This window comes from Phocoena sinus, chromosome 2 (genome assembly GCF_008692025.1).
Source record: "Phocoena sinus isolate mPhoSin1 chromosome 2, mPhoSin1.pri, whole genome shotgun sequence".
In the NCBI taxonomy this organism is placed as follows: domain Eukaryota; kingdom Metazoa; phylum Chordata; class Mammalia; order Artiodactyla; family Phocoenidae; genus Phocoena; species Phocoena sinus.
The window spans coordinates 91,677,885-91,704,329 of record NC_045764.1 but is presented as its reverse complement, the minus strand read 5'-3'; the positions used below and the strand labels follow the sequence as shown (position 1 = coordinate 91,704,329).

The 26,445-nt window shown below is 40.4% G+C and overlaps 1 protein-coding gene and 1 pseudogene across 4 annotated transcripts in view; one reads left to right on the top strand and one right to left on the bottom strand.

Annotated features, from left to right (window-relative positions):
- Positions 1–4,852: 4,852 nt before the first annotated feature.
- On the bottom strand, positions 4,853–5,707 carry LOC116748781 (annotated as a pseudogene).
- A 175-nt stretch (positions 5,708–5,882) lies between these two features.
- Positions 5,883–26,445, top strand: part of STARD9 (StAR related lipid transfer domain containing 9) — a 67,041-nt gene continuing 46,478 nt past the window's right edge. For all 4 annotated transcript variants that reach the window (XM_032622156.1, XM_032622157.1, XM_032622160.1 and 1 more), the window contains exons 1-7: positions 5,883–5,994; positions 7,492–7,524; positions 7,614–7,675; positions 9,999–10,111; positions 20,922–20,991; positions 22,421–22,493; positions 25,408–25,475. In XM_032622156.1, coding sequence (XP_032478047.1) covers positions 5,980–5,994; positions 7,492–7,524; positions 7,614–7,675; positions 9,999–10,111; positions 20,922–20,991; positions 22,421–22,493; positions 25,408–25,475 — 434 coding nt within the window. In that variant the 5' untranslated portion in view covers positions 5,883–5,979. The remainder of the gene's footprint in view (positions 5,995–7,491; positions 7,525–7,613; positions 7,676–9,998; positions 10,112–20,921; positions 20,992–22,420; positions 22,494–25,407; positions 25,476–26,445) is intronic.

Below are 26,445 nucleotides of genomic sequence, written 5' to 3'. Positions count from 1 at the left end.
CCCAAACTATCAGCATTGCAGGTGGTGAACCTACATTGACTGATATATCATCTAATGTCCATAGTTTATATTAGGGTTGATTTTTGGTTTTGTTCATTCTTGGGTTTGACAAATGTATAATGACATGTGTACACCATTATAGTATCATAGAGAGTAGTTTCAGTGCCCTAAAAATCGTGTGCACTCCACCTGTCATCTGTCCCTCCCCCAACTCCACCCAATCACTGATGTTTTTACTGTCTCCATAGTTTTACGTTTTCCAGAAATTCATATAGTTGGAATCATACAGTAAGTAGCCTTTTCAGATTGGCTTCTTTCACTTAGCAATGTGCATTTAAGTTTCCTCCATGTTTTTTCATGGCATGATAGCTCATTTCTTTTTAGCACTGAGTAATATCCTGTCATCTGGATGTACCACAGTTTACACATTCACCTATTGAAGGACACCTTGGTTGCTTCCAAGTTTTGGCAATTAGGAATAAAGCTTCTGTAAACATCTGTGTGCAGCTTTTTGTGTGGATATGTTTTCAGCCCCTTTGGGTAAATACCAAGGAGCATGCTTGCCACATTGTATGTTAAGAATGATATGTTTAAATGGAATATTACTCAGCCATAAAAAGAGTTGTTTGTAGTGAAATTGAGTTATTTGTAGTGAGGTGGATGGACCTAGAGTCTGTCATACAGAGTGAAGTAAGACAGAAAGAGAAAAACAAATACTGTATGCTAACACATATATATGGAATCTAAAAAAAAAAAAAAAAGGTTCTGAAGAACCTAGGCGCAGGACAGGAATAAAGACGCAGATGTAGAGAATGGCCTTGAGGACATGGGGAGGAGGGGGAAGGGTAAGCTGAGATGAAGTGAGAGAGTGGCATGGACATTATTACACTACCAAATGTAAAATAGATAGCTAGTGGGAAGCAGCCGCATAGCACAGGGAGATCAGCTCCGTGCTTTGTGACCACTTAGAGGGGTGGGAAAGGGGAGGTGGGAGGGAGACGCAAGAGGGAGGAGATATGGGAACATATGTATATGTATAAATGATTCACTTTGTTATAAAGCAGAAACTAACACACCATTGTAAAGCAATTTTACTCCAATTAAGATGTTAAAAGAAAAAAGAATAATATTTTTATTTTATAAATAAAAACACAAAAAACTGGCAAAATGTCTTCCAAAGTGTCTGTACCATTCTGCATTCCCATCAACAATGAATGAGATTTCCTGTTGCTCCATATCCTTGTCAGCATTTGGTGTTGTCAGTTTGTTGGATTTTGGCCATTCTAACAGGTGTGTCTGGTATCTCCTTGTTTTAATTTGCAACCCTAATGACATATGATGTTGAACATCAAAAATTCTGGTTCCTAGTTTCAGTTGCCCTTAGGAAATGAGTATTGCTAGGGATTTTGGTTTGGGCTTCAGGTGTTATGAGTCCCAGTACAGAAACATCCAGTGGACTATCCCCTATTTAGCACATCCTTAAAAAGACTGGAAGTGCTGTGTCACATAAAATTAACCTGTCTGTTGAATGCTTTCTTCTATTTATATTCCAGAAAAAATAAAGTTACACTGCTCATCTCTCCTCCTGAACTGGACCCTCTAGCTTTAGATTGCCTTTTGGTGATTTATTTTAGCCTTCAAACTGTTCTTGGTATTCATATTGAGCTGTTTCCATCTGCTTCATTATAATACCACAGTCAGAGTGAACCACGGTGTCATCTGGCTCTGTTGTGCTCTATTTAGGGCTGTGGTTTTTTCTAGAATTTATGATGAGCTAAGCCTCACGGTTCTTGAAGAATGGAATCTGAACTTTCTACCAGTTCCACGTTTGGAGCCTACTAGTTTTTCTTGTTGACATCTTTTACTGTTGAGTGAAAATGGTATCTTCAAAGATGTTTTACATAAAAGCTCCAGGTGATTATTTGAATTTGGTTAAAGACATGGGCGGAGTAACATTCTGTTGTCTTCCTTTACAGTCCACTGAGCTCATTCTGCTCTGCTGTGTGAGTGGTGGGAAGAAATAACACTTTCACTAGATGTGGCCTTGCTCTGTCTGCACCTTTGTTTCCATTTTCTTCTGGAGCACTAGAAAGAAAGGTTGAGTTTTGGGGAACATTTCCAACTAGTAAATGGGTGGCAGCCAACTCAAATGGTCTGGTGAAGAGAAATAACCTCTCCTTCCTTCAGTCCCTGGGAATTTTACCAAGACAGATGTCAGGAGGCAAAGAGAACTCTGCCCAATTTTCAGTTTTGCTAATATAGAGGTGAATGAATGGCGAGTACAGAGCTGGGAGGGAGATTGGGGAAGGGGGTGGGAATGGTCCAAGGTCCAAATCTTTTACCACTCCCTGGGTTATTTTGGCCCTATGCCTGAATATTAGAAGCACTAAAAAACAAACAAAACATAAATAGTTCATTGGTCAAGAAGCAAAACTATAGCTGCTAAAACACAATAGGGTATTATAGTCTTAGGTCAGCAACTGCTATCTTCGTTCCCGTGGTCCCTAGTTAGTTACGTGTGTTATCTCACTTAATCTTCACAACAAACCTGTGATATAGTTACAAAATATCCACTTTACTGGGAAAGAAACTGAGGCTTACAAATTTTAAGTAAAATTTTGTGGGACCATACAAATTTGTATGGTCCCACAGCTATGAACCATAAGAACAGTATTCCAATTTGGAACCAATTTGGAACCGTATCAGGAGATTCACAGAATTTAAGGGAAAGTAGAAAAATGAGCAGGAAACCATGGGGCCCTAGGTAGCAGGGAAGCCAGGCAAAGCCATATCACAGAATAGTCTGATTTGAGCACCACACTTGGCACTTGTGTGTTCAGGATGTAGTACTGATGGACTCTCGATGCCAACAAGGAGAATTTATTCCTTTGTTTTTGTGTCATTCTTTGAAAATTCAAGTGCAAGCACCTAGTTGGTGGGCCTCATTTCACATGTTCGTGTTCTAGCCACCAGGAGGTGGAGAGGGTTTCCTGGACTATTTGGCTTCCGTCGGGGAGGGTTGGGCCCTGCTTCCAACCAAGACTGACACAATCAGGTTCCCCCCTCAGGTAGGAAGAGTATTTGGATGCTGAGTAGCAGCAATACAAAGGGTAAATGCCCACCATACCAGCTGTGTATGTAGATGTCTATGTGGCATTCTGCTGAGGACTGGTTCAGCTGGAAGCTATGCCTTCCCCATAAGCCAGGCTGTTTTGTCCTGAGCCTGGGGTCTGCCTGACAGAGTCCAACAGGACTTTCAGACACTACACAAAGTATAGGGGTTTTCATAGGAGGACCTCTGGCTGTTTCTGATTCATTAAAGCTGACCACTACAGAGATAAGTGACAGTGGAAGCAGTCAGCTGTTAGGATCAGTCTGAAGAGGCAGCATGTAGAAAAGGGCCCCATAGGGAAAACTCCTCCCTAACTTCTGGGCTTAACTGATTCTCAGTGTGGTGTCTTGAGACCCTGAATTTGTGTGAATTGTTACTGGGCAGTATTTCATTGTAGCTTTACCTGATTAACCATATTAAACTTTTTTTTTTTTTTTTTTTTTGGTAATGGGAAGGAAAAAGAATTAATGTACATGGTTTTTCTTTACTAATTTGCTTGCGTGTCTTTGCCTTTCTCCCAGACTCTTTTTGCCTTAAGGTTAGGGACCATATATATCAATTTTGTGTCTTTAATGTCTAGCCTTGGGCCTGGCATATAGTAAGCACTTTGAAAAATATTTGACTGACTAAATGAATGAATTTTCCTTAGCAATCTTTTTTTTTTTAAGGTTTCAATATTTTATTCAAGTTTTTTTTTTTTCTTTTGCGGTACGCGGGCCTCTCACTTCTGTGGCCCCTCCCGCTGCGGAGCACAGGCTCCAGACGCGCAGGCCCAACGGCCATGGCTCACGGGCCCAGCCGCTCCGCGGCATGTGGGATCCTCCCGGACCGGGGCATGAACACGTGTCCCCTGCATCGGTAGGCGGGCTCTCAACCACTGCGCCACCAGGGAAGCCCTCAAGTTTTATTTTTAAGTGATGTTAATTATAGCATTTGAAGGGGAGGAACTAATTCCATACAAAATGGAAGACTCTAAAACGTACCCATTAAACTGCTAAAAAATAAACTGAGTGGCGAGAATACAACAGAAGTTCAGTTTAGATTCTGAGTGTTGTCCCCATGTGATTACAGTTACAGAGACTTCCCAGCTTGCAGCTGGAGCTCTTTAGAAGCTATTTCATACTCTGGTGCAAGGGCGAAAAAACACAACATGAGAAAAAACACAATTAAGTCCTGAATTATTGGCTTCATCACAACCGCCTTCTCCACCCCAAAATGGCACAAAAGAAACAGCAACCACGCCCCGCAGACTACTTTTTGGTGTAAAAGAGGTGATGGATTGCGGTGGAAAAAGTCCCTGCCTAAAAAAGTCCCTTTCAGATGAGTTTGTATACACCATCAAAGAGTCTCTCCTCAATCAGGGTAGGAAACTAAGGCTCAGTTCTCAGGAAGTCACAATTTCATTCATTTACTCAATATGAATTTACAAATTACAAAGTGCCTGCAAATTACCAACTTCCACTTGCAGCCATTTCTAGGTAAAAAAGAAACCTGACATCTCTAGAGGGGCCAGCAAGCTCCCCCTCAAGTCTACAGCTGAAAGGACCTTTTGTGAAATTGGGTTTCTTCTGTACCTCTGCAAGGGTAACACCCTAAAGCTGAATCATCTTTAACCTGGAAGTCTAACATGATATTTAGCGATACTTTCATCCCAGACATACAACATTAAAAGGTACGCTAAATTCTGAAGGTAGCTATGCTGCAAAATAGTTTAAAATTAAATGATTGTACAGTATTCATTTATGCTTGAAACTCCAGTCCCAGACCAAGCTTGTGGCCACCAGCGTTGACATTCTTGCCATCCAGCAGAACTGACAGTGTCAGTTTGATACCTGGCTTTAGGGTCTGAGTATATCGTAACCCTATCAGGCTGGAGCTATTCACTTTAGCCAAGAAGCAGGCATCAGGGTCGATCTGGTACTTTGCTGTTATTCCGAAGTGAGTGTTACTGTTTCCTGCTATCCAGGCCAGATTAACAGCAGTCTTCAACTTGTTCACTTTCTGATAAATGGAGCTGCCAGACTCTGTCCCATCATTTACATTAGTGTGAAGCTGGAACTCATCCGTCTTGTAGCCAACCGCAAAGTTGCTCTGGGTCACTCAAGACTTTGCGGTCTCAAAATTCACCTGGTAGCCAGCCAGCCAGCCCTCATAACGCAGCACCAGAGCACCCCGGATGGAAGGCCCGGCAATGTTGAAATCGACATCACAACCCAGGTTGATATGTTCCCACTTGAACCCTGTCTTGATTTTAGCATTTTTTTTCCCCCAGTGTTTGGTGAGAAGGATGAATCGAAGGTCAGCTTCAGGCCACATGCAAGCTGATCTTCCACGGTAATCTCCGTGCGTTGTCAGTGTTCCATTTCTGCGTAAACGTTAGACCATATTTGGTCCATCTGTACTTGCTTTCCAGACTGCCCGTCACTTTGGTGGTCTCGGTGTTGGCTGAACCTGTAAATTCCAGTCCATTCTCAGATTTTGTTTTCAAATCAAGTTTTATTAAGCCAAATCCATAGGCCTTGGTGAAGACATCCCTGGCAGATTTGCCAAGATCAGCATATGTGGGAGGCACAGCCATCTTCTGCTCAGAAGCGGTGGCAGTCAGCAATCTTTTTTTGAAACTGAATTGATTCTCATAAAACAGTGGGGAATTTATAGTCATGGATGTTTGAAACATTTTATATTATTTTAGGTTAAAAAATAATTTACAAAATGCTGTGGGAAGAAGGACCAGAGTGACATGCTCTCTATTTTTATTGTTATAGGTGTTCCAGGATTTGGGGACTGAAGTACTGTCTGGAGCTGCCAAAGGCTACAACATATGCCTTTTTGCCTATGGGCAGACAGGCTCTGGGAAGACATACACCATGCTGGGCACCCCAGTGAGTATTGGGATTGGAATGCAGTATCTTCCTAAAGCCACAGGAAGCCTGAATCTTGCATTGTCCTTGCCACTGAGAGAGGATGTGAGTTTCATAGTCAGTCAACTTCAGTAAGATTTAACGGGTCCTATTCTATATTAAGAATGTGTTTCTTCAGACTCACAGACTTAGAGAACAAATTTATGGTTACCAGCGGGGGAAGGGTGGGGTGAGGGATAGTTAGGGAGTTTGGGATTGACATGTACACAGTGCTATATTTAAAATGGATAACCAACAAGGACCTACTGTATAGCACAGGGAACTCTGCTCAGTATTATGTAACAACCTAAATGGGAAAAGAATTTGAAAAAGAATAGATACATGTATATCTATAACTGAATCACTCTGCTGTACACCTGGAACTCACACAATATTGTTAATCAGCTATATAACTTTTTATAAAATAAAAAGTTAAAAAAAAGAATGTTTCTCAGCACTTTAATTGAAAGGTAAACTTTGGATAATTAGCCCCTCTTTATTACACCCTGAAGAATCTTAGAATTTTACAATTCCCTTTGATGACACAGACCTTGTCAGTCCTTCTGAGTTTCTCATATCATTTCCAAGTTCATCACCTGTAGCTTTTTAACACCTTTGGTGTAGACAAGTCCCAGACTGAGTGTTAAGTGCTGGCTAAGGCCATGTGGATATGGGGCTATGTGTGTGTTCGATCTGAGTGTTCAGAAAGAAGCAGGAGAACCAGCTACTGGGATGGGAGCTTTCAAAAGTGTGTAGGACTTATGAGAGCCTTCTTTTATCATGGAAAATTGGGAGGGTAGAGTTCCTTAAGAATACCTCTTTGTTTTAGGCTTAGAAGTACCCTGGTGAGATGAACTGGTAGGGCAGGTGACAAATAACACCACACAGGGACATTCTCTAGGACGTTGTTCCTCCTGAAAGATTATCCCTGCTGCCGTGGGCCCAGATCATTGCTTACTACGTCCATGTTTAGCCTGATTTTATAGATTTTAAATTAAAAGAAGAAAATTCCCAATAACCCAGGGATGTAAAGTGCTTAACCTGAGTATAAGTTAGCACTGGATCCAAGATGAAAAAAGAAGCCGCTTCTCTCTAAATGTGTGATTTGAACATCCATGTACTCTAGTCCTCCTGTGTGTGCAGGGTTAGGAGATAGGGTTCTGGGAGGGACCACCATGGTAAAGTGAATTCATCCAAGAAGGATGTAACCTTCTCTGCATGAAAGTATGTACCTGGGTTTGCTAGCTTCTTCTCTCTTCCTTCTTACGGCGGTGATCTGCCTCTCATCTGGTACATTCCTCCCATGAGAGTCTCCTGACAGCACTGGCAAATAGAGTCTTCCACATACCGCCGGGGAAACTGCCTGAAGTGAAGAGGCTAGCACAAGGAGCCCATCCCTGCTGAGGGTGGGCCCTGGGTGTTGGGGGGAGAGCATCACCGTGAGTGAACAGTAATGCTTTCTTCTCTTCTGTTCTCCAGGCCTCTGTTGGGCTGACACCACGGATATGTGAGGTATAGACTCTCTTTTGATTGGATCCCCTCAAAGTAGGTCTTCTTTGTACACTCCCTTCAGTGAAACTCCAATCCTCTGGTTTGTGCAGGGTCTCTTTGTCAGGGAGGAAAACTGTGCCCCACTGCCTTCCTCCTGCAGAATAAAAGTAAGGTAAGAACCTGTCTGTCTCTGCGGCCTGAAGTGTTTCTGTTTCCACTCCAGAGCTGTCCTCTCCACTTCCATAGTCTCCCAGAGGAATGGAGAAAAGCCACAGCAGAAATATCTTGCAGTACAAGATGAAAAACTTACTTAGGTTTTAGGTTGTAGGAAACTTAGTTCCTATCCTAAGGCTTAACAAGCTGGCGTCTCCTGTGGACCAGCTTCCCCTGGCTAGCTGGCTTCCTTTCCTTTATTTTCTGTACAGTTTCATACTAGCTTTTGGGATTTCTGTTCCAGCCCCTCCTGGGTTGTTCTCCAGGTCAGTAGTTCCCAAACTCTAGTTCCTAGACTAGTGCTAGGAATAGAACGTCACCCCAACGTGACGTTTTAACCAGTCTGAACTGTAAATGTTGGCGGAAGGTTACCAATTGCCCTTAATTCTCTGTATTCCTTTTTGCTTTTGTTTTTGGTGTTCAATGTCATTGTTTAAAAACATGAGACAGGGCTTTCCTGGTGGCGCAGTGGTTGAGAGTCCGCCTGCCGATGCGGGGCACGCGGATTCGTGCCCCGGTCCAGGAGGGTCCTGCGTGCCGCAGAGCGGCTGGGCCCGTGGGCCATGGCCGCTGGGCCTGCGCGTCCGGAGCCTGTGCTCCGCAACGGGAGAGGCCACAGCGGTCAAAGGCCCGCGTACCGCAAAAACAAAACAAAAAAAAACATGAGACATAATTCACATACCATAAAATTCACACTTTTAAAGAATATATTTCAATGATTTTTTTTTTATATTTACAAGGTTGTTCAACCATCATCACTATCTAATTACATAACATTTTCATTACCCTAAAAAGAATAACTGTCTGGGGTTTTTCTGTTTTGTTTTTTATAAATTTATTTATTTACTTATTTATTTTTGGCTACATTGGGTCTTTGTTGCTGTGTGCGGTCTTTCTCTAGTTGCAGCGAGCAGGGGCTACTCTTCATTGCAGTGCACGAGCTTCTCATTGCGGTGGCTTCTCGTTGCGGAGCACGGGCTCTAGGTGCGCAGGCTTCAGTAGTTGTGGCTCACGGGCTCTAGAGCACAGGCTCAGTAGTTGCTCCGTGGCATGTGGGATCTTCCCGGACCAGGGCTTGAACCCGTGTCCCCTGTATTGGCAGGCGGATTCTTAACCGCTGCGCCACCAGGGAAGCCCAACTATATGTTTTTAAAATTAAATGATTGTGAACACTATTTTTACATTTTTTAAGTTTATAAAGTAAAAATTTGTAAACCTCTATGTGTATAAACATATACATATATGTTAGGTGTTCTGTTGTCCATGAAATCTGGGAACCACTATTCTTTTTTTTTTTTTTTTTTTTTTGTGGTACGCGGGCCTCTCACTGCTGTGGCCTCTCCCGTTGCGGAGCACAGGCTCCGGACGCGCAGGCTCAGCGGCCATGGCTCATGGGCCCAGCCGCTCCGCGGCATGTGGGATCCTCCCGGACCGGGGCACGAACCCGCGTCCTCTGCATCGGCAGGCGGACTCTCAACCACTGCGCCACCAGGGAAGCCCCGGAACCACTATTCTAAGAGATATCTGGAGTTCCTGTGTCCAAATATGAGAAGATTAAGGAGAAAAATTTAATAAGAAGAGTGTGCAGAGAGCAGCTTTGAACTGGAGCCTTTTTTTCTGACTGCTGGCTCCACAGGCAAGCATCTGTGTTCCAGTGAGGAAGACCTTTCTGTGAGAAGTCTGCTTTCTTATTTAACAGAATATTTACTGATTTTAATTAAGAATTGTAGCTGTGTTATTATTTTAAAAAGGCATAAAATGCCAGTAGATACCAATAAGACAGCATATCTTAAACAGAATCCCAGTGTATAAGACAGGTAAAATGAGAATTCTGCTACTTAAATTAGGGGTGGGGAGCAGACCCTTCTCACTTAGCTTCCCATGTTGCTCAGCATGGCCCTTGAGATGCCTTCAGTGAATAATAGAGCTCAAAGATCACATTTGAAAACCACTTCAAGAAACATGCTTGTAGACTCTATGCTATGGGGGCCTGATCGAGGCACAGGCTGGTGGCAGCCTAAACCCATGGCTGAAATAGCCTCTTGAAGGCTAAACTTGAATCAGCACTGACACTGTAAACCTGAAACTGTGGAGTAATGACAGCCAATGCTCAAAACCCTATTGTACACATGCAGAACGAGACTCAAGGGGGAAACCTGGCGTGACCAAGGTCTTAGACTGTCAGAGGTAGAACTAGAACTAGGACCTTCTGATTCTTGGCTTAGTGTTTTTCCCACATTTTTTCAAGATCTAATTATATGCCTTTTTCTACATGTCTCTAGCTTCCTGGAAATCTATAATGAACGAGTGCGGGATCTGCTGAAACAGTCTGATCAAAAAAAGACCTATAATCTGCGGGTCAGGGAGCACCCAGAGATGGGGCCCTATGTACAAGGTGAGCCACTGTGGTCCTGGAGGTCTGAGACTAAACTGAAGCCTAGGAAGCTCTCCTGACGGTTGCTGATTCATTCAACAAACGTATAATGAATACTTACTATGTGCCAGCTACTGGTATTAGATGCCAAATAGGTACCAATAAGTAGAAAAGGCAGTCTTGCCCTCCCAGGCAAAGTTATACTATTGTGGGGGTGAGTCAGAAAACAAGCACTACTTACAGTTGTAATAAGGGCTAATAAAAAGATAAATAGGTACAGTGATGGCAAAGAACACTGGGTGGTGTAGGCAACCCATCTGCATAGTGTGGTCAGGAAAGCTTCCCTGAGGAGGTAACATTTTAAGCTGAACCTGGAGTGGATACAGGAGCCAGTTGTGTGAAGAATGGCATAGCAAGAGGAAGAGTGTTTCAGGTTGAGGGAGCGGCATGGGCTAGAGCCCTGAGTGAAGGGCTTGGTGGTGTCAAGGGGGCCAGTGTGTCTAAAGCATGGGGAGTGAGGGGGAAAGTGACATGGAATAGGGCTGGGTCTGTGGTGCCAGGTCCAGCAGGGCTGGGACTGATTCCCAGGTCATCCAGTCTCCTTTTCGGGGCACTTTCTGTTCCAGTGGTGGCGATAGTCAGGGACAAGGGGAGATGTCAGACATGGAGCAGGGTCTACTTGCTGCTTCCTCATCAAGCACTGATACTTGGTGTTTGGTTCCATCTGTCTTATTCCATTAGGCTGAATCTTGCTATTAAGTAGAAACTGTTGGGTTCTTTTGTGGGGGAAGCTTGTTTAAATCTTGACAAGGAGAGGGACATGAAAGATCAAGAGCTGGTCTCTTCTCTGATCAGGGCATGGCTAATGGCTGACTCAGTAGGTGTGCCAGTCACTGATTCTGCTGAGTCTTTTCCCAAATGTTCCATTGTAATTGGCAACCTGGAAGCAATGATGAAAATACTGTTTACTTTGCTAGGAGCCAGTTGGAGATTCCTCTGTAAAACTCTGTGGATATATATTTCTGTGTAAAACAGTAATTTGAAGGCAGACCATGAGTGGATGCAGTAGTGCCACAGTTTCTCATATTTTATTTTTATCTTAATGTGCTTTTTGGGTGTGGGGGGCGGGTAGGGGGAGTAACTAGAGGAGACCTCAGATGTAGTCCCGATGTCTTCGTTGCACAGAAGATGAAATGAAGTCTGGAAGAAGTTAAGGGATGTTCCCAAAGTTGCACAGCCGGTTGGGGCAGGGTTGGAACTGGGAACCTTTTCTAGGACTGGAAGAGAAGAATGGGACAAAATCCTGTACATGGAGGGAGGAGACCTATGATCATAGGTTCTTTGATTGGCATAGTACCTGAAACCCTGAGAATTCACACAGGGTGGTACAGCTTGGGTCATATACCCAGCAACAGGATCAGACTTAAATCTCAGGGCTCTTTTGGATACCTTCATGAGTGAACCCTTGTGGAGAGGAAGGATGCTTGGTAAGAAATAATTCTAAACCAGCAAAAAGTCTCTTAGGTCCTTTGGGTTACATGTTTCTTAAAGTTGGTCTGGACTTTCTCAAATCATTACAAATACAGGTGGACATTTCTCTTATTTCCTAGTAAAGGAGCCATGAGCTCACATAGTATAGAGCCAGCCTTGGAAGCCGAGACCCTAAACAGTCACTCTGAACTTATTCCCATTACTACCCTCTGATGGCATTACAGCAAACTTTTTATTTTTTAAAAATGTTTGCTTTCTTTATTCATTTAGTATTTATATTACCTGCCAGTCTGTCTGTCTATCTGTCTCTATCTTTGGCTCATATATTCTGTGAATACGATTCCAAAGCAGAAAGTGGTTTCTGCTTTGAAACCAATTCTACAGGAATTTATTGAGTACTTGCTGGATGCCTATACTATTCAGGTTGCCATGGGGAAATATGAAAGATACAAGGCCTTTAAAGAACTTGTAGTTCCAGTTTAGAACTATAAGCCTGAACTTGATAGCTGCCTAAATCCAAGAAAAGAAAAGGGGTAGCCTCTTACTTTTCATTAAAGTTTATGAATTAGATGACAGATTAAGTTGAAATCTGAAATGTACAGGGCCCTGCCCAAAGCACACGTAAAAGTCCAATGGTTACAGGGTCTAAAGTGATATTTAAGTGAGACAAAGACACTATCATATTTTTGCTTTGGTCTTTATCTTCATATACAGGGATGGGTACAAAGCAGGAGGTTGTTGGAAGAGGGTAGTTGGGACTCTGAAAAAAATTATTTTGTATTTTCTTTATACTCATTCTGCACATAACAGGAGTATTTTTGTGTGTTTGTTTTTTTAATTTGTACATCTTTTTTTCCTTGCCTTTCTACACTGACTAGGACCTCTAGTACCATATGAAATAAGAGTGGTAACAGTATTTAGTTTTGTTCCCAGGGGAAAGCTTCAACATTTTACTATGGTGTTTGCAGTAACATTTGTTGTTAATAGATACTCTTTATCACACACTTCTCAAACTATCTGTGAGGAAGGACCGGTTTTTAAAAAAATTTCCAATCCACGGCAAACAAATGCTTTGATAAAATAAAGATGAATTACTAGAAAAAAAAAGAAAAAGACATCTTAGTTATAAGCCTAAATTCTTCTTTATTAGATTCAAAAGATATAAAATTTGTAATATTGTTGTAAAGGTTTCTGTACCTGTCTCATCGCACATCAGTAACTGAGAACTGGCTCCAGTCTGTGCAGCACCTTTGAGAAGCACTGCCTTAGCAGGTTAAGGGAATTCTCTTTTTTGTGGTACTGTTTTGTTTTTTGTGGTATGCGGGCCTCTCACTGTTGTGGCCTCTCCCATTGCGGAGCACAGGCTCCGTACACGCAGGCCCAGCGGCCATGGCTCACGGGCCCAGCTGCTCCGTGGCATGTGGGATCCTCCCGGACCGGGGCACGAACCCGTGTCCCCTGCATCGGCAGGCGGACTCTCAACCAGTGCGCCACCAGGGAAGCCCAAGAGTTTTTATTTTTTAATTTTGAAACAAACTTTTGAAAAAGTTGCAAATATAGTATAAATAACATTTTTTTATTTTTACTTTTATTTATTTATTTATTTATTTTTACATTTAAAAAATTTTTGGCTGCATTGGGTCTTCGTTGCTGTGCGCGGGCTTTCTCTAGTTGCGGCGAGCGGGGGCTACTCTTTGTCGCGGTGCACGGGCTTCTCACTGCGGTGGCTTCTCTTGTTGCGGAGCATGTGCTCTAGGCGTGCACACTTCAGTAGTTGTGGCACAAGGGTTCAGTAGTTGTGGCTCACAGGCTCTCGAGCGCAGGCTCAGCAGTTGTGGTGCATGGGCTTAGTTGCTCCGCGGCATGTGGGATCTTCCCCGACCAGGGTTCGAACCCATGTTCCCTGCATTGGCAGGTGGATTCTTAACCACTGTGCCACCAGGGAAGTCCCTAAAGAACTTTTTTACTTGAACCATTTGAGAGTAAATTGCCAACCTAATGACCCTTACCCCCTGATTATTTTAGGGTGTTTTTCTTTCAAACAAGAATGTTCTCCTGTATAGTTACAACACAACCATCCAAATCAGGAAATTAACTTTGATGCATTACTACCATCTGATCCTTAGAACCCATTTAAGTTTCACTAATTGTCCCAGTAATTGTCCATTTGAGAGTTAAGGGTTGCCTTTGGTTAGGGTGTCTCTCTAGTGTTCTCCAGTCTGGAAGGCTCCTTGGTCTCTCTTGACTGTCATGAACTTGATACCATTAAGTGGTGCACAGTTTTGATATGTCCCATTACTTATATTTTTAATTTCCTCACTTAAGGTCATATCTGCCAGGCTTCTTCACTCTGAAATTGCTGTTTCCCTTTTGTAATCAACAAGTGGTTTTTGTGGGTGCGGTCCTGTGAAACCATGTGTGTGTCCTATCCTCATCTGACTTTCAGTTTATTTATTAATTTATGTTGGCATAGACTCATGGTTTCTTATTTTATTGAATGAGTCGCCTTCTGTTACTACTATTTTTTATTTTGATGCTCCAATTATTCCAGATTTAGCCAATGGAATCCACTTCAGGTGTGTTCCTGTGACATTTTGGCATATCACCATCATTCTTTGAGCACTTCCTTGCTTTCTGACAGGAGATGTTCGAGGTTCATCTGCTTTCCCTGCCTCAGTCTTTGAATCAGCCTTTTCTCCCAGGAGCCCTGGTTCTTCTTTTTTTTTTTTTTTATTTGTAGTATAGTTGATTTACAATGTTGTGTTAATTTCTGCTGTACAGCAAAGTGCTTCAGCTATACATATATATACATTCTTTTTTTAATATTCTTTTCCATTTTGGTTTATCTCAGGATATTGAATATAGTTCCCTGTGCTAGACAGTAGGACCTTGTTGTTTATCCATTCTGTATGTAATCTGGTCCTTTTTATTGGAGAAAAGTTTTTGGAAGCCAAGATCTAAGTGCTAGGTATGCTCATTGCTTTTGAGATGCTGCAACTCCTAGTCCTTCTGAGTGGACGGAGCTAATATATGTTCACACCAGTACTTCCAACTGCAGTCCAACACAGCAGGGTTCATTCTGGATTTCTCCCTTTCCAGATTTGTAATTCCTTTATCCAAAGGTGGAAATGCTTCTTTGATCGGTCCCTCCACCCCCATGTGTAATTAGTCTCGTCATTGCTGTCCTCTCTCTTATGTGGATGCCCGCCTCACCTGGCTGTGCCTCTCACCACAGGAAGCCATGCTCACCATGCCTGCATTCTAGCCCTCCGTGCAGGGCTGCCTTTCCCCACCCCTCGCTGTGCAGGTACCTTCCATACCCCTCTTGGTCTTGGTATTCTTTTGCTGGGCCACCTCCTCACACCAACTTAGAAATCTTGTTCCGCTGCCAATCCCTCTGTGGGGATGCCTTTCTCTCCTTGTTGGGCCTCTGACTTCTCACGGCAGGCTGCCCCCACACATGGGTAGCCTGCTCACCTTCCCCGGGCTCCCATGCCCTGCACTGGGCTGCCTCCGTGGGGACGCTCTGCTCAGCCCGCCAGGCTCTGACTTTCTGTGCTGGGCTGCCACCCGTGTCGTCCCCTCCTCACCCCACTCTCACGCCAGGCCTCCCCTCTGCGGGGACGCCCTCCTTATTCTTCTCAGGCTCTTCACCCTGACGTGGTTGCCTGCCTTGCTCTGCTCCACGTAAGGACTTTAGGACTAAATTGTTCACGAAATGGAAATGGAAGGGGTTCTAGGAATTTTTTTAAAAAACATAAACAGCTATTGAATTTTTAAAAAATACTTATTTATTTATTTTGGCTGCGTCAGGTCTTAGTTGTGGCATGCAGGATCTTCCGTTGCAGCAGCTGGGCTCTTTGTTGTGGTACATGGGCTTCTCTCTAGTTGTGGCACGTGGGCTCCAGAGCACGTGGGCTCTGTAGCTGTGGCATGTGGGCTCTGTAGTTGCAGCATGCAGGCTCTCTAGTTGTGGCACGTGGGCTCAGTAGTTGCAGCATACAGACTTAGTTGCCCCGCGGCATGTGGGATCTTAGTTCCCTGACCAGGGATTGAACCCCCATCCCCTGCATTGGAAGGCGGATTCTTAACCACTGGACCACCAGGGAAGTCCCTGAATTTTTTTTTAATATTTGCTTTATATATGCTTGTCTATATTGTATTTTTTTTTTTTGTCTATATTGTATGATTTGTGTCCTTTCTCCTGTTAATAAGGTGAATTACACTGATTTTTGAATGCTATAGCAGTCTTGCATTCCTAGCATAGACCCAAGTTACCTGTGATATATTTTCCTTTGTATATATTGCGGAATTTGGATTTCCAGTGTTTTGTTGGGAGTTGTTGCATGTATGTTCAAGAGTGAAATTCTCCTCTAATCATCATCTTCCTTGTCCTGTTTTTCTTCCTCCTCCTCTTCTCTTCTTTATCCTTCTCTGATTCTCCATTTTCCTTCATCAGGGTTAAGTGTAAAGGTTATGTTTGTTTCCTAAAATGAGTTGAGAGATGCTGCCTCTTTCTATTTTCTGAAAGACTTCTTGTAAGATTGGGGTTATTCCTCCTTAAATATTTGGTGGAATTTGCTGGCAAAGCCTTCTGAGTCTGGAGGATTTTTTGATGAGAAGGTTTAAGATTATAGATTTGATTTCTTTCAAATATTCTATTTTTTATTGCACCAAATTTTGGTAAATTGTATTTTTCTAAAATATCCACTTCCTCTAAATGTAAGACATGTATCTGCATAAAGAGTAATATCCTCTTACGCTTTATGTGTAAGATGACTCTTTCAATGTAGGATCTCTTTTTTCATTCCTAACTGGTTATCTATCCCTTGTCTCTTTTTTCTTGTTCAATTTAAGGACTTATTAATTTTATTTGTCTTTTCAAAAAATCAACTTTTGGTTTTGTGGCTTCCCTCTACTGTAAGTTTATTTTGTATTTATTAATTTTTGTTCATATTTTTGTTATTTTATTCATCCTTTCCTTGAGTCTAATTTGCTGATTTTTTAACCTTTGTAAGTAGATGCTTAGCTTGTCGATTTTCATCCTTTTTTCTTTCCTAATATATTTATTTACAGCTATAAATTTTTCTGTAAATATAACTTTAGCTGCACTGCACACATTTTAATGTGTAGTATTTTTATCATTGTTTAGTTTAAAATTGTATGTAATTTTCATAATGATTTCTTTTTTGACCCATGGGTTATTTAGAATTGCATTTCTTAATTTTCAAATATTTGGAGATTTTATAGTTCTATTTTATTATAGGTATCTCGTTTAATAGAATGGCATTCAAAGAACACTCTCTGATTTCATTTAAAATATATATATGTATAACAATTTGGTTTGTGGCCTAGCATATGGCTAAGTTTTGTAAATTTTCCATGTGTTCTTAAAAATAATTATGCAGTAGTTGGGTATAGCATTTATATAATACTATTTGTCAAGTTTGTTATTTGCGTTGCTTAAATCTTCTATAACCCTATTGATTTTTTTTTTGCTTGTTTTATGAGATAATAAGAAAGGCTAGTTAAAATTTCCTGTTATGACTATGAATGTCTTTTTCTCCTTTTAATCCCAGCAATTTTTGTTTTATATATTTTGAGACTTTATTATTATGTGCATACAAAATTAGAATTATTAAATCTTCTTGATGAATGCTTCTATTGTTTTGAAGGATCCCTCTTTATCTCTGATAATGCTTTGCCGTGACATCTACTCTATACTTTGTCAGGAATTACTATAACTACTGTAGCTTTCTTTTGGTTAGTGTTGGCATTTTAATCTTTTTTATACTTTCTCCCTTTCTATAGCCATATGTTTTAGATGTGTTTTTTTTTTTTAAATAAAATATTTGGCTTTTGCTTTGTTTTATCTAGCATCACAATTTTGGTCTTGTAATTTGAGCATACTTCAAGCATATTTTGGTCTGTTTATTAATATAATTATTAATTTTATTTGGGTTTAATTCTGTTACATTGTGTTTTCTCTTTACATTGTTTTATGTTCCTTTTTCTCTACTTTCATGATTTTTGAGTTGGTTAATTTTTAAAATTATCCCATATTTCTCCTCTTTTAGCTTACTGTTTACACATTGTCTTATTATTTTAGTAGTCATTGTAGAGCTTACAGCATGGGTCATTGACTTATCAAAGTCTAATATTGTGGTCTAAACTTTTTTTTAAATCTCCTACCTTCTGTCTGGTATTTTCCTTCAGCTAAAAAATAATCTTTAGTATTTCCTCTAGTGTGGGTCTGCTGTTTACAAATTGTCTTGGTTTTCAGTTGATTGAAAATAACTTTATTTCTTGTTTATTCTTAAAGGAGAAGTTCACTAAGTGTAGAATTTTAAGTTGGTGGTTATTTTCTTTCAGCAATTAAAAATTATTCCACTGACTTCTGCCTTCCATTGTTTCTGTTGAGATGTTATCTTAATAATTCCTTTAAGGTTTTTCTCTTTGTCTTTGGCTTTTAACGGTTTAGCATGAAGTGCCGAGGGATAGATTTTTTTTTTTTAATTGTGTCAGGCTTCCTGAATCTGTGGTTTTATATCTTTTTTTGCAGACATTTCTAAGCCATTACTTCTAACATTGCTTTTACCCCACTCTCTCCTTTTGGAGCTCCAATTACAGGTGTGTTATATATACTTTATGATCTTACCCTCTCTTATATAATGCTTTGTATCTTTTGGCTCTCTGTGCTTTATTTTGGTTGTATGTTTCTGACATATGTTCCTGTTCACTAATTGTTTTTTTTACTTTTTTATAAATTTATTTATTTTATTTATTTATTTTTGGCTGCATTGGGTGTTTGTTGCTGCGCATGGGCTTTCTCTAGTTGCAGCGAGCGGGTGCTACTCTTGGTTGCAGTGTGTGGGCTTCTTGTTGCAGTGGCTTCTCTTGTTGCGGAGCACGGGCTCTAAGTGTGCAGGCTTCAGTAGTTGTGGCACGTGGGCTCAGTAGTTCTGGCTCGCAGGCTCTAGAGCGCAGGCTCAGTAGTTGTGGCACATGGGCTTAGTTGCTCCACGGCATGTGGGATCTTCCCGGACCAGGGCTCGAGCCTGTGTCCCCTGCGTTGGCAGGCAGGTTCTTAACCACTTCACCACCAGGGAAGCCCTCACTAATTGTTTTTTAAGCTATGTCTAACCTGCTGTTAAACTTAGATACTGAGTTCTTTTTTTCACTTACAGTAGTTCTTACTTCCCAAATCTACATTTGATCTTTTTATTATAGTTTCCAATTTTCTCTGAGATTTTATAATCTTGTCTTTAGCCCCTTGAAAATAGTAAGCACAGTTACTTTAAAGTTACTGTAACTCCAGTATCGGGATCTTTCTTAGGTCTCTTTCTATTCCCTATTATTTTTGCTGGTTTTCATTTATGTTGTCAGGTCTACTTATGTGTCTGGTTTGTTATAATTTTGTGCCAGACAGTATTTGCTAAATTGCTTATAGAAGTCATTTGTAAGTCTAGAACAGTGATATCTGCCAGTACAGAAGACTTTTATTTATTTGTGCCAGGTTCCTGCACACATTAGTATTCAGAATCACATCAGTCCAATTTAAGGACTGAGAATGTTCAAAGCTGAGCTGTAATCTCTTCAGAGGCTATTTACTTCTAATTCAACCTTATTCCTGTGTTTTAACCCTTTGGGTTTCCAACCCAAAGAGGTGGGGTACCATAGGGCCCACTCCAGGTGGGCTGTGGACTGCAGTCTGTGTCTCCCTAGACCTGTGAGTTTGTCAAGAGAACTGCTGTCAGCCACTTCTCCTCAAGGTTTGGCAAATGCTCTCAGAGGAGAAGCGTCCCCAAATGCCGGCCTTATCTCTCTGGACTTCCATCCTCCCCCAGTATATAGCCTGGAAATTTTTCACTGTCTCATCATCCCTCTGTGCCTTCACACTGATATCTTTTATATTTTGTCCAGCTGTTTCTAATAGTCTTTAGCAGAAGGGTTGGTTTATATTATGTAATTTGCCATTACAGAAAGCAGAAGGTCTCTATCCTTGGTTATTTTTTTATTTTTATTTTTTTTTGGCTGCGCCGGGTCTTAGTTGCAGCACACAGGATCTTTGTTGAGGCATGCAGGATCTTTTAGTTGCGGCATGTGGACTTCTTAGTTGTGACACGCAGACTTCTTAGTTGCGGCATACGAACTCTTGGTTGCGGTATGCATGTGGGATCTAGTTCCCTGACCAAGGATCAAACGCGTACAGAATCTTACCCACTGAACCACCAGGAAAGTCCCTATCCTTGGTTAAATTTTTAAAATTCTTTTTATTATAGAGAATTTTGAACAAAAATAGACTAGTATAATGTACCCCCATGTTCACAGTAACCCAATAACCCTTGGCAAATTCTGCCCTGTCCACATTCCTGTCCACATTCTATATTATTCTGAGGCAAATTCCAGATGTCACAACAATTCATCTATAAATATTTTAGTATGTAGCCCTAAAAGATAAGGAATATCTTTTTTAAAAATCATACCCAAAACTATTATCACATCTAAATAATAGTAATAATTCCTTAATGTAAAAAAATCCAGTCAGTGTTCAAGTTACTTTGCTAATTTTTAGTGTAAATGTATTCGGCTATGAGCCCATAAATTTACTTTGGTTCCTGAATCTCTAATACAGAGATTCTCTAGCACAGTTGTGAAGGCCTTTTTTGACTTGGTGGGGAACCAGCCATAAAGATTTACTTTCATGCCCTTAAGCTCTCTTTACCTATCTAAAGCCTGCCCATTCTCCAGTGGCTAAATTCAAGTCTCACTTCCTCCATGGAGCTTTCCCTGACCACTCCTCTGATCTCCTCAGCATTTATTATCTTTCTAGTCCTGTGGCACTTGGCCATATTATTTTGTATCATAAAATTTCTCATGATTGTAAACTGTGGGAGGATAAGGACATGTGTACTGTATGGTTTGTATGTCAAACCGAGTCCGCCATTTTGTGGGGCACGTAGCCCTTGTCTGCCTCAGGAATTTTGTGAGGGCCAAATGAGGTAATTTATGAGAACTTTTCTTATAACCTATATAGCAAAATTGTAAGGAATTGTTATTGCTATTCTTTTCATTGTTGTTAGCATAACCGCTACATGAATTCTAGACTATAATGTCTGTGTGGGCAGAGACCTATGTTCCCAGAGAGACTGTCACAATGCCTGACAGTAGGCTTCCAATAAATATTTGTTGACTTAATTTATTATCTGAATTAAGTTGTTCCCTCATTCTTGTCTGTCAACTGATATGAAATAGGATGATAAATTTAATTACCTACAGGAAAAGGTTAAACTTTGCCAAAAAATTTTAATTTCTTTTTTCCTCCTTGCAAATTGGATAGGTTTATCTCAACACGTAGTTACCAGCTATAAGCAAGTAATTCAGCTCTTGGAGGAGGGAATAGCAAACAGGTAACAGGTTTGTTTGTCCTTGTCATTCTTTCAGTCTCATTCTTATTTCCTGTGTTCTCATCCCCCTTCACAGTGTATATTCTCTCTGCAGCTCCCCACATCCACAATCAGCAGGCCTTTCTCAGAACAGAAGTGTACCCAGTGTAGGGGGCAGTGGCTGAGATTTAGTGCTCTTCTCACTAGTGGTGAAGCTGGAGTTTGTTTTGGGTATAATAATATTAGGCAGTAAGCCCAGAATATTACTCTATGCTTTGTCTTATAATACACGACTTCTGCTGTTTTTCATCAAAGAACAGATTCTTGCCTGCACTGTCCTCTCCTTGATAGAGGTGATATACTTGAATATAGTTTATATATAGTTTAAAATGTTTCAGAAAACCATTTTTCTTCTAGTTTTGCGTACTGTAAAGGTTACTCAAAAAAAGACTGTTTTGAATCTGCTATGAAATACTATTGACTCTCCTGAAACCTATTGTAAATTGTGATAATACTCTATTTTTAGTTACTATGAAATACCCAGAATGTTATTTTACACCCCCCAAATAGCCTTTTTTACCTGAAAAAAAATTGGGGGAATTTAGAGTCTTCTACGTACCCTATTAATAACACGTCTGAGTTAATTGAACATAAAGGAAGAAATTTAAATTTCACATTCTATTCCTTGGCTTTCATGGAACTATTCTGGAGACACTTGCTTCATGTCTTCAGGGTACCCTGAGCTCCTTGATCTTTAAGTGTCAGGCCTCACCTTGTCCTTCTTATCCTTGAATAAATCAGCCTCTAGGTTTTGACTCTTTTCTTCAATTCTGTAACTCCTCTGAGAACAGAAGTCAATGAGTTGGTCTTAAACTGAGGCAAGATTGACTTAGATTTAGATGAAGGGAAGACTCCTTTGACTTTAAGGGTCAAGATTGGAATGAATCTTTCAGGGAGCCTATGAATTCTACCTGGCTTAAGCATGATGTTCATGTAATTCAAGATCTCATTTTAGCCCTTTCTGGCACTATAAGATTAATATTCTGTGTTTAATCATGACTTACTTTCTCTGTCTTTGAGCCTTCTTCTCCAGCAAGCTCTCTACATCCATTTGTCTTATTTAAATGGGTCTGTTTTAGGGATATTCTTACAGGTTGATGACTCTTTAGTATCACGCTTTCAACTCTGATTTTTAACTTCTATTGCTTAAAAAAAGTTCTAATTGTGGTTTAATATGAAGCTACACTCGCTTTTATTCTCAGATATCAGGACCTAGACCACTGCTCCTGCCCTCTTGGGGCCACTCTCCTAACAATAACAGACTAAATAACGTGTGTTTCATGATCCTCACTTGTGAACCTCAGCACTAACATCTCTTGTGTTCCCCATGGATCCTTAAAGATCACCATGCATAAACAATCCTTGTCCTAATTTTCTTCCCTTATATACACAGAATCACAGCAGCAACCCATGTTCATGAGGCCAGCAGCAGATCCCATGCCATCTTCACTATCTACTATACGCAGGTTGGTTACCACTTATATTTTCTTAGATTTCTTCCTTTCATTGTCCCTTTTGACTGATTTCCTGTCTTCCTATTTCTTTTTCTTTCTTCCTGCCTTTCCCTTTATAGGTCCTCTGATATGACCTAACATTATAAGTAGGACCTACACACAGTCTACTAAGCTACATACTCAGAAAGTGTAGAGGCATTTCATAAAGACTAATCAAAATATCTTTGACCTACATTTTACTTTTAACATTTCAAAGTACTTTAATATCTATATGATCAGTCTGGGCATTTAAAATGAAAATAAACATTAAAATTAAAAAGTAGGGACTTCCCTGGTGGCTCAGTGGTTAAGAATCCGCCTGCTAATGCAGGGGACATGGGTTCGAGCCCTGGTCTGGGAAGATCCTACATGCCACAGAACAACTAAGCCCATGTGCCACAACTACTGAGCCTGCACTCTAGAGTCCGTGAGCCACAACTACTGAGCCTGTGTGCCACAACTACTGAAGCCCGCCTGCCTAGAGCCCGTGCTCCGCAACAAGAGAAGCCACTGCAATGAGAAGCCTGCGCACCACAATGAGGAGTAGTCCCTGCTTACTACAACTAGAGAAAGCCTGCGTGCAGCAGCAAAGATCCAAAGCAGCCAAAAATAAATAAATTAATTAAAAAAAAAAAAGCAACTGTAAGGGCTCCACATGTTGGATTCAGCATACAAAGACTTCCAAGCAACTAATATAAATATGTTCCAAGAGCTGAAGGAAACCATGTTTTAAAGAATTAAAGGAAAACATGATGATAATGACTCTAGGGAATTTCACTAAAATGATAGAAATTATTGTAAAAGGGGGAATTCTGGAAATGTACAATAACAGAAATGAAAAAATCACTAATGGGACTCAAGCGCTGATTTGAGATGGCAGAAGAATTAGTGAAGTTGAAGATAGACAAATAGAAATCATCCAATTTGAAGAAGAGTAACTGAAGGAAAATGAACAGAGCTGCACAGACCTGTGGGACATCAGGTGTGTCAACATAAGTGTAATGGGAATCCCAGAAAGAAAGAAGAGAAAATAGGCATAAGAAAAAATTGAAAAATAATGGCCAAAAACAATTGCCAAATTTGTTGAAAGTCTTTAGTGTACACTTTATTCAAAAATTAACTCAAACTGGGTTGTAGGCACTAATGTGAAACCTAAAACAATTAAACTCATAGAAAATAACATGGGAGAACATTTGTGACCTTGGATTAGGCAAAGTTTTTTTAGATATGGCACTAAAAACACAAATTGAACAAAAGAACAAATTGAAATTTGGAATTGGTCAAAATTTAAAACTACTGCTCTTCAAAAGACACTATTAAGAGAATAAAAAGAAAAGCCACAGGGAGAATTTATTTGTAAAACATATGTCGGATAAAAGACTTGTATCCAGAATATATACAGAACTCTCTAAACTCAATAATAAAACAACTCAAAAAAATGGTTAGAAATTTTGAACTGATACTTAACTAGAGAAAATATACAGATGGCAATTAAGCACTTAAAAAGATGCAAACATCATTAATTATTAGAGGAATGCAAGTTAACACCAAATGAACTATCACTACTCAACTTTTAAAATAGCTAAAATTAAAAAGAATTATTATACTAAATATTGGCAAGATTGTAGGAGCTGGAGTTCTCATACACTATACTACTGGTACAACAACTTTGAAAAAGAATTTAATAGTTTCTTTAAAATTAAACATATACCTACCATATGATTCAGCCATTGCACTAGGTATTTTCCCAAGAGAAAAGAAGTCATATGTCCATACAAAGACTTGTACACAGATATTCATAGCAGCTTTATTTGTAATTGCTCAAAGCTGGAAACAACCCAAATGTCCATCAAGAGTTGAATAGAGGGCTTCCCTGGTGACACAGTGGTTGAGGGTCCACCTGCCGATGCAGGGGACGCGGGTTCGTGCCCCGTTCCGGGAAGATCTCACATGCTGCGGAGTGGCTGGGCCTGTGAGCCATGGCCTCTGAGCCTGTGCATCCGGAGCCTGTGCTCCGCAACCGGAGAGGCCACAACAGTGAGAGGCCTGCATACCACAAAAAAAAAAAAAAAAAAAAAAAAAAGAGGTGAATAGATAAACCATGGTACATTCATAGACTGGAATACTACTCAGCAATAAAATTGAACTTTTGACACATGCCTCAACCTAGATGAATCTCAAAATAATTACGCACAGTGAAAGAAGCCAGATATTGTATGACTCATCTGTGTGAAATATCCTGAGAAGACAAATCTATAGAGATAGAAAATTGAGTGGTGACCTAGGGCTGGAGACGGCAATGGAGATTGATTGCAAACAGACTCGGAATTTGGGGAGTTATTGGAAATATTTTAAAACTGGATTTTAGTGATGGATGCACAACATTAAAATGAAGCAACAACAAAAACCCCCTATTGAATTGTTTTAAAAAAAGGAAAGATTGTTTTGCTCTTGAGGGCTGGATGCCTCTGGATAGAACAGAGAGAGGCAGAGTCCTGCCCAGCAAGTTAACAGGCTGTGACTCAGGTTAACAAGAGACAAAGCCCCATCATCCACCCCTCCAAACCTGCTATGGATCTCTACTGTTGGGTCAGAGCCTCCTGGAGAAGAGTTGAGCATTTACCCGGTAAACCGTGCTAAGGAGACTTTGTGGGGGGTTGCCCACCTACCCTAAGGAAGTTTTGCTCACATTTTTAATGATGGCAGGACTCAGGGCTTACTGATTGTCAGATATTGAGAGCTCATCTGGTTCAGAACACATTAGAATACAGATTTCTTGAGTGAGTGGGCTAAAAATCCGAATATCACCTTGGTTAGGAGGGTGTCATGGGAAAAAAACAACATATTGTTCCAAGTGACAAGCTTTAAATATCTTTTCTCCCTTTAGGCAATCCCGGAGAACCACCTCCCCACTGAAATTGCTAGCAAGATCAACCTTGTGGACCTAGCAGGCAGGTAATTAGGATCTCAAAGCCAAGTGGAATTACTCCCCTGACAATGACCTTGTTCTTGCTCATTTTACGGGGAATAAACTTTTCCCCACCTTTTACACATTTCAGTCATCCTGAGAAAATTACAGAAGAAACAAATTGTTTGAATGCTAGGTTAAGAAACTGTAGTTTTCCGAGGGCTAAAAAATTTTATGTTAGGGGTTCTCAATCTTAGCTGCCCATTAAAATCACCTGGACCTTTTAGAGCTCCCAATGCCTAGGTTGAAACTCAGATCAAATAAATCAGATTATTAGTGGAGTCAGAGGGAGTGCTGGCAGTGTATAGCCAAGATTGAAAACCAGTGCTCTAAGTAGAGGGGACTGAGTTAGCGTGCTTTTTTCCTTTGACCTAATATTGATTTTATTCAGTTCTACACATTTCTTAAAAAAAAAAAAAAAAAAAAAGCTTTAAAAAATACTGTGGCATTGGGGAGAAGATACTGCCTTTTAAGTATTAAAAGGAAATATGAATTGTACTCATTTACATATCCAGAAAGAAGAAACTTTCAGGAATAATGTGGTCAGAAAAAAGTGTAACATGAAATAAGGCGTATTTTCTTATTTTAAAACTGCTAAATAATTAATATGGTACACCACTCCCTTAAAAGCTTAAGTGCTTTCTGGAGAAATTGTATCAGCCAACTGGAAGTGTGAATTTTTAATATTTCACATTTACTTAAATAAGGAATTTGAAACCATTAATGACACAGCATAAAGCCATTAATATGTGAAATTAAAACAAAAGGGGAATTGTATATACCAGAAAACTATGTTGGTATCATTACTGTGAATAAGTATTAACTCAAAATGCTCTGGCAGCCAAATGTAATGAATTGTTTGATTTTTATTGCCTGAGAAGCAGAAGAATGCCAGTTTGTTACATGATGGTAAGATTTTTTTCTGGAACTGAATTCTAAGGAATTTATTATGTGGAT